Source organism: Physella acuta, unplaced genomic scaffold, assembly GCF_028476545.2.
Source record: "Physella acuta isolate Inbredline_101_S28 unplaced genomic scaffold, ASM2847654v3 ptg001810l, whole genome shotgun sequence".
NCBI classification, from domain to species: Eukaryota; Metazoa; Mollusca; class Gastropoda; family Physidae; genus Physella; species Physella acuta.
In genome coordinates this window covers 265,519-274,334 of record NW_026733320.1, presented here as the reverse complement: position 1 = coordinate 274,334, position 8,816 = coordinate 265,519, and the positions used below count along the sequence as shown (strand labels likewise).

Below are 8,816 nucleotides of genomic sequence, written 5' to 3'. Positions count from 1 at the left end.
TACATATATATATATATATATATATATATATATATATATATATATATATATATATATATATATATATATATATATATATAAAACATGAAAAATTGATTTTTTAAAATTATTATTATTATTGAATTATTTTTTTCTATTTTGAATGATCTAGGTCTAGAAACTTACAAGAGAGTTAGAGTTCCAGACAGACCTGCACACCAATTGCATTCGTGTGATTCTTATCTCTGTTGGATTGTCTGCAGGATGAAAGTCAGCTACTGGCCAGCGGTCACCGGCCTACACGGGGCGTCCTGAGAATAAATGCGGGCGTTCTTTGAGACATGGAGAAACCGCTTAAAAATGTGGATCTTGTGAGAAATGTGGATTTTGGGAGAAGTGTGGATTTTGTGAAAAATGTGGATCTTGCGAGAAATGTGGATTACGTTCTGGCGAAAAGTGTGGATTGTGTTCGTGTAAACTCGTTTCTGAAACTACCGTAAATTGAGATTGTTGATAACATTTTAAAACGAGATTCAGTGTTTTAAGTGGAAATTTATTTATTTTCCTTTCAATAAAAAAATAAAAGTGAGTGTTAGTAGATTCAGTCCAACTGTGAAGGAGTTTGTCTACTGAATGTATGTGTAACCGCAATGGCTGTTGTATCCTTGCATAACCAGGCGCCATACAGGCGAACCTACAGTAGCCGGGAGAGACTGAACGATGCGGCCGAAAGAAGCGAGCTCTGGCTCCATCCGGGCGACCGGAACTTCCACGGCTCCGGCAGCAACCCGAACCTCGCCCGGCTGGCGAAACCGGTGGCGCCCCGGCGACGGTGCGTGACCTTGGACGGGGAGCTGCTGCCCATCCAGCACACGTGCCAGCTGAGCACGTGCGACCGGATCACCATCAACGTGAGCGGGAAATATTTCGAGACGTGGCGCAAGACGTTAGAGGACCACCCCAACACCCTCCTCGGAGACCCGGACAGGCGGATCAAGTACTACGACAAGCATAAAGACGAGTACTTCTTCGACCGGCATCGACCGACTTTCGACGCTATATTCGAATATTATTTATACGGCGGCGGGTTGAAACGACCGCCGCCCGTCCCGGACGATATATTTCTTTCTGAACTCGACTTCTTCGAGATTGAACGTCCGGTTATCGAGAAATACAGAAGAGGGGAGGGTTACATCACGGAGAACGTGGTTCTTCCAGAACGAGGTTGGAAGAGGAAAGTCTGGATGCTGATGGAGTACCCAGAAACCTCGCTGTACGCCTACATCATCGCCATCATTTCTGTTCTAATCACTACAGCTTCCATTGCTCTGTTCTGTGTGGAGACCCTCCCCGGGCTCAGCTCCGAGCACTGCGTCCAAAACCAGGACCCCAACTGGGGGGATGCTTTTTTTCTCGTGGAGACCGTTTGTTCGGCGTGGTTCACCTTCGAGGTCATCGTCCGGCTCATCTCCTGCCCGAGTAAAATTGCCTTTTTCAAAGATTTTAAAAACTTAGTCGACGTCACGGCCGTGATCCCGTACTACGTCGGGCTTTTCAACATCCTCTCCACCATGTCCTGCGACAGCGCTAAATCCTCGGCGTCGTTAGCGTTCCTGCGGGTGTTTCGTTTAGTGCGGATATTCAAGCTAACGAAACACTCGGCCGGGCTTCAGGTTCTGATTCTGACATTCAAAGCCAGCGTGGAAGGCCTGTGTTTGTTCTTAGTGGCCCTCACCGTCTGCATACTCGTATTCTCCAGCGCCGTCTACTTCGCGGAAATGGGGATCCCTGGGTCCCAAATCAAGAGCATCCCAGACGGGTTCTGGTGGGCCATCATCACGATGTGCACGGTGGGGTACGGTGACGTGGCTCCCGTGGGCCCCATGGGAAAACTCATCGGCTCCATGTGCGCGGTGGCCGGGGTTCTGACTTTGGCCATACCGGTCCCCATCATCACGGAGAATTTTAATAAGTTTTACTCGCACAAGACAGGCAGAGGACGAATATGATACCGCAGGTCTAAGTATACAATTTTATACTTGCTAAAAGTTTACAACTTTACGAAGTATGTAAATAGTTAGTTCATCCTTGAAACAAAATTTAAAAAAAAAATAATGCCAACTCCTGTTACCTAGTTGCATTATAAAAAATACATTTTATTTCTTAAATTAAAACCTAACAACACATAACCTAAACTATTTCATTAACCCCCTTAATAGTAAATTTGTATCTTTTAACGATACCTAGAAGTTAATTTTGTGCCAAATTCCTTCGCTTGATTGCCAGATAAATTATGAACGAGCTCCAAGCCAAACTACCCGGAGCTAACTGGTAATGTACGATTTACCCACAATCGTTGTTATTTTTAAAAAAGTATGGTATACCATGTTGGTTATATTTTCAAATTTTTAGCAACGAGTCTTCTCATTCTATATATATAATTTTTATGCAATTTCTTCAAGTTACTGTTAATCCATTTGTTATTGTATTTACTGTATAAAAAAATCTTAAACTGCTACTTCAAATTTTTAATGAATTAATGCGCGTGATTACTATATACACATTCATTTTAACTAACTCTTCTCCACTACATTAATGTTGTGTTAATTTTTCTAGAATTTTAAATACTAGTTGACTCACAATTGATATTATATTAGATTTGTTCATGTCAATTTTTAATGTTTGTATTTTTGCACTTCTTGAACTAGAATTTGCTAAATATTAATTCGCTTTAAAGATTTTTTTTTTAAAGTAGCGCTAGTTAGCGTAAAGCTGCCTTCGAATCAAACCTACTATAGTCCAGTTAAAAGTAGAGTTCACGACTGCACTTAGGCTCAAATACGATTGGTTTATGACGGTGGAGGCATTATTTCTCGCACTATTTCACGAGTGACCAATGGCCTTATCAGGCCTTACGTGTTTCATGACTTTAAACTTGCGTTTATTTCATTTTTTTTAAACTTAAAAGGCTAATTGGATACGGGGCTGGAACCCCTACATACTTTTTGACTGCGCAAAAGCAAGTGACCAAATAGATTATCTACAAATAAATATGTATGTATATATATATATATATATATATATATATATATATATATATATATATATATATATAGATACATACACGTGTATATATATATATATATATATATATATATATATATATATATATATATATATATATATATATATATATATATATATATATATATATATAATTTATGTGTGCGTGTGTGTGTGAGTGAGTGTGTAGAATAAGCCACGGTAGAACTGATATTAAGAAGTGGTAAATATCTTCTGTGCTGATATAATTATGTGCTGATTAAGCTTAATTATAGCCTTGGTAAAATATCACTGGGCAAGCGCTAATTACTATTCACTGGTCACGGTGACCCCTCATGCCCCCGCGACATTTAAACAGCCATCCTCCCCTAAATAACAGCCCACCCTGCCCCTGTTTTGTTCCATGAGTTTTTTCCCTTTACTTCTCTCCCCTTTTTTTATAGAGACCACAATACTAGTCGATGCTGACCTTTAGGTATTTGATGTAATTGTGTAATGTTAAGGGTTGTTTGTGTTTTGTTTCGTTTGTGTTTTATTTTGTTTTTATTAAAGAGGTGTTTTAGAAGAGTAAAAAAAAAACAATTGTCTAGGATAATGACGGAACGGGGGATAGGTTTCTATAAAAATTAAGTTTTGCTGGTTTAAAAATTGAATTTTAGGCTCCCGTTGTTACGTAAGAGTTGTGTTAAGATTTTAGCTAATTTTTAGGTAGGACGTTTAGGTTGCGTATTAGGCACATGTGAGGATTAGGTTTAAGTTTATGTGTAGTTTTGTGTGTAGAAATTGAGGTTAGGTTTTTTTTTAAATTAGTATTAGGTTTAGAAGAATGAGTTTAATGTTGTGTTTTTATGTTGTTGTTTTGGTGTGTTTTTTCTTGGATTAATATAATAAGTGGGTTGGTTTTAATTCCTTGCTTAGATTAGGCTTAAGTCGGCTTGAATTAGGCTTAAGTGTAAATATACTAAATAATTCTGTTCAGAAATAGCTGCTGTATCATGTCTTAGACAATATTAATCCTAGCTGTCCCATCTACTTTAGACCATCACCTCACTGACTCCTAGAGCTAGACCTCACTGACTCCTGGTGCTAGACCTCACTGACTCTCCTAGATCTAGACCTCACTGTCTCTCCTAAATCTAGATCTAGACCTCACTGACTCTCCTATATCTAGATCTAGAGCTCACTGACTCTCCTAGATCTAGACCTCACTGACTCTCCTAGATCTAGACCTCACTGTCTCTCCTAAATCTAGATCTAGAGCTCACTGACTCTCCTAGAGCTAGACCTCACTGACTCTCATAGAGCTAGAACTCAATGACTCTCCTAGATCTAGAGCTAGACCTCACTGACTCTCCGAGTGTTAGACATCACTGACTCTCCTAGTGTTAGACCTCACAGACTCTCCTAGTGCTAGATCTCACAGACTCTCTCAGAACTAGACCACTGACTCTCTTAGATCTAAAGCCAGGACCTCATTGACTCTCCCAGAGCTAGACCTCACTGACTCATAGTGTTAGAACTCAATGACTCTCCTAGATCTAGACCTCACTGACTCTCCTAGATCTAGACCTCACTGACTCTCCTAGCTCTAGTGCTAGACCTCACTGACTCTCCTAGTGTTACACCATACTGACTCTCCTAGTGCTAGACCTCAATGACTCCCCTAGTGTTAGACCTCACTGACTCTCCTAGATCTAGTGCTAGACTTCACAACCCCCACAATGCTGTACAGAAATGTCCGTGTTTTGTTATTTCTTCCGTGAAATTTTCTAGTATTACAAAGCAGCTAATTAATTGGAGGTGTACATAAATAACGCCACGTGCCCAGGGGAGAGGATTGGAATGTGACTATTGTGACGATTTGCTACGTAGTGGTGGGGTGGGGGGTGCAGAATATGATTTCGTTTTTTTTTAATAAAAAGGGAGTTGTTTTTTTTTAAATTGTTAATGGCAATGTGTGACTATTATTGGGGGGGGGGGTCGATTGAAAAATCAGCCAAGCAGTGTGACGTCTCTTATGGGCGACCTCCTGTAACACATCAACCATTCATCAAACTCATTTCTTTTTAAACTTCTAATTAGTATTTTGCTTCAATACCGCGTGTGTTATAAATAGTATTTCTCTATTTTTTACCTTTTCTTTCAAAACTATAAGCCTGGTGCACACATTTCAATCATTCCTGTTGTTTAAGGATTTTTTTTAAAAGTAGATTCATCTTGCCCAATACATTTCAACAAAGGCGACCAATCACATTGTAAGATTGCGGAGCATGTCACGTGGACATGGACTATAAATAACTCGTATCAACTATAAATAGCCCTAGACATGGCACAAGAGAGAAATGGACTGAGTACAACAAAAAGCTTAGGACAGTGATTAAAGAATGACCTCTGGATTTACAGTTGACCTTTAACCCGAGGTGGATTGAGAGAGGGGTGGTGGCTCACTATACCGTAGGGGGAAAAACACGATTGAAAATGGATCGTTTATCAGGAACTATTTAAGATGGCCCTTTGAATATATTACTCCGGGATACCTTTAGACAGTGTCCCCCACATCACGTTAGCCATTCTCCCCTCCCCCATGACATTACGATATTAACGGGAATATTTAACCCTAATGAGAGGGGGGAGGGGGGAATCATTCATTTAAAGCAGGCGCGTTAATTACTGGTGAAGGTTAGTGTAGAAATAACCTCTTCGTAGATCTCTAATTTGTTTGTGCTACTAAAGAAATATCCACTCAGGGATGGGAAAACATCAAACCTAAAGCAAAACCCTAACCCTAACCCCCTAAGAATGGAGTGATTGTTATAAGACATGCCTGTACACCTAGTAGGTGTTGTACTTGTTCCTATATGGGGTAATCGGTTTTCAAATGTTCCTACCTGTGCTGATCAATTCGAAAACGGTTCAATCTAGGGTGATTGTTTTGAGAATGTTCCTATCCGAGGTGACTGTATTGAGAATGGTTCTACCTAGGATGATTGTACTCTACATGTAAATGCTTTTCTTTCGGATTATTTTTTTACGGATGTTTGAACATGATCTGATTAGGACCAGTTTTAGCCGTGTAAGTTTGAGCAAAAAATTGTTACAAGAAAATGCTCTCTTATAGTGTGCAATGTGCTCAATAAACCACCGTATAATTTATCATAGAGATCAACATATAGTCCATTACAAAATCCCCCAAACTTAGCACCGAACAAGGTAAATTCAGCCACCCAAGCCATTATACAAAACATCACAAAATCCACCACCTCACCCACTATACAATCCACCACTCAATCTACCACACCACCCAATATACAATCTAACATACCATCCACTTTACAATCCACTACACAATCCACCACATCACCCACTATGCAATCCACCATTCAATCAACCCCACTTCCCACTACACAATCTACCATACCACCCACCACACAATCCACCACACAATCCACCACGTGACAGTGATATCTACTTGACATACGCCCCCATCAGAAACCGTGTGATATACATGCCTTATATTTGTAACATCATCTCCCACCCACCACCTCCACTTCCCCCACCAAGTCCCTACAACACTGAAAGATCGTCGAAGTTTTCTCTGCAAGTTTTTTTTATTGAATGCCTTTATTGATCGGTTTTAATAGAAATCTGACAGGACAGATGAGCACAGGGAAGAAATCAATGTTGTTTCTGTACGGTCGGTTTATGATTTGTTTATGTTTTCTTTGTAGTTTGTTTCTCTTTTTTTCAAACTATTCCTTCCTGGGCAGTTGGCTAGACATTTAATATTTGTAAATACACTGGACAAATGCTGTTTTTAACGCAGACGAAGCTAAGCTTTTGAAATTTTGAAGTCTATACCACAAATGTTTTTGATTAATGTTTGTTGTATTTTAAAATACATTAGCAATGTTTGATTAGTGTTTACGTAGCATTTTAAAAGGATAAAAGGCCATAATTTTAAATATATAGCTGATGTATCATAGACTGGTGAAGAATTTCATTTTAGGGTTAGTAGTTAGGAGTTTTCTAAATAAAAATGTTCGTTTTTGTCATTATCTCCTTTCAAAATAATTTACTTAACTGGCATAGGCTCTTTAACATGCAGATGAAAATATCTTAATTCAAACGAAAAAAAAAGACATTGGATTGTATAGAGTTTTTTTTCATGTTATATAATATTGGAAATTACCCAAAAGGCTTTTAAGGTCAGCCGCGATTTTTATTTTTATTTTTGAATTCTCATTTCTAATGCAATTCAACGAGGAAAATATAGACAGCATTTCAATAGAATGGCAGCTTGGGTTTTTTTTTTATAGTTGGCTCAAACCCTTCATTTTTATCTGGACAAACGATATCCAGTGAATAAATCGATACACAGTCAAGTTGTAGATCAAGTCCATCTTCCGGGTGAACTAACACTTAGTTTGGTATTGTTTCGTATGCTACTTTTTGTTTATACTTTTTGATAACTTTAGAAAATATGAAATCTTAGCTAACTTTTCGAAACCTTGTGAGTAATATAATTAATCCTGTTCTATAAATAGATTTGTTTCATTTTAATATTCCGGAAGGGTTAGAAGCATTAAAACTTGCATAATGAAAAGTTCAAATTCTTTTTAGTGGGAAAATGTATAGGCCTACTCATTACTATAATTCAATTTTTGTAAAAACCCAAAATAAATATTTCTTTATATCTATTAAAATGGGTGCAATAATTGTGTTGCACATGAGCCATGATCAATGTATAGTATAGTTCCGGGGAGACAAAATAAATACTAAGCAGATGTAAGGTGACTGACCTAATCAATGTCAGGTTAAGTTTATCCATAATGAGATCCAGTGGCGTAGGCAGGGGGGTTTGGGGGGGGGGGTTATAACCCCTCCCATGGACCCCGACCCATATATATATGTATATATATATATATATATATATATATATATATATATATATATATATATATATATAATTAAATAAGTATGGAAACATTTTTGAACCCCTCTAATAACCAATTCCTGGCTACGCCACTGATGAGATCAATATGTAGTTTAGATTCGGTGCGATAAATTCATTACCAAGTATAGTTTTGATGCAACAGAAACAAAGGTGTCTAGATACTTTTTCCTAATATAATGTTTAAAGAAGTGTTTTTATGTTGTTGCCTTGTTGTTATTGTTTGTAGTTGTTTTGTTTGTTTGTTTGTTTTTTGTCGTTTTACATGCACACCGGTAAATTTACATATGAGTATTCGATCAAGTATGCATATACAGATATACACACAAGAACTCATTGCCAAATACACATATACGTTCTTATACACATAGGCCTACACTAAAACACAATGGGAGTGGTGGGGGGGGGGTATCTTAACCAGAGCCGACAGCTAAGGGTAAAATTAGAATTCTGGGCACCGCCCAGCTTTCTATTTGTGGAGTCCACGCCAAAGAACCAAACCTAACAAGTATTTCTCTAAATATTTCCTTAAGAAGAACACGTTCGAATCGTCATCGTTTCTTCCTACTCGAGGGAATACAGAGACGAAAAAGGCGTTCGATAATTCCGACTACCTGACTCAGTACTCGAGTCCCCTCTGGGTGGTAATCGAGTTGTAAGTGCTAGGTATTCGAGTCTATATTTTTTTTTCATCTCGGAGTTGGAATCGATTTTGCAGTGATTAATATTTGAGTGTTGGATCGGTGACGCTCGTCATAGTAGCCGAAATGTTTTCTACACATTGTTATGGATCCTGGTCGTAGTTGGAGGTAGGGGCAGCTAC

The 8,816-nt window shown here is 38.4% G+C and overlaps 1 protein-coding gene across 1 annotated transcript; it reads left to right on the top strand.

The window, feature by feature from the left end:
- The first annotated feature begins 629 nt into the window (after positions 1–629).
- Positions 630–1,996, top strand: LOC131930607 (potassium voltage-gated channel subfamily A member 1-like). The gene has a single exon (XM_059287175.1). It carries the CDS (start codon positions 630–632, stop codon positions 1,986–1,988), a length of 1,359 nt encoding a protein of 452 aa, XP_059143158.1. The 3' UTR covers positions 1,989–1,996.
- The last annotated feature ends 6,820 nt before the right edge of the window (positions 1,997–8,816 follow it).

Bases quoted from the DNA above. Each gene is read 5' to 3' on its own strand.
- LOC131930607 (XM_059287175.1), top strand. From the start codon at position 630: ATGGCTGTTGTATCCTTGCATAACCAGGCGCCATACAGGCGAACCTAC.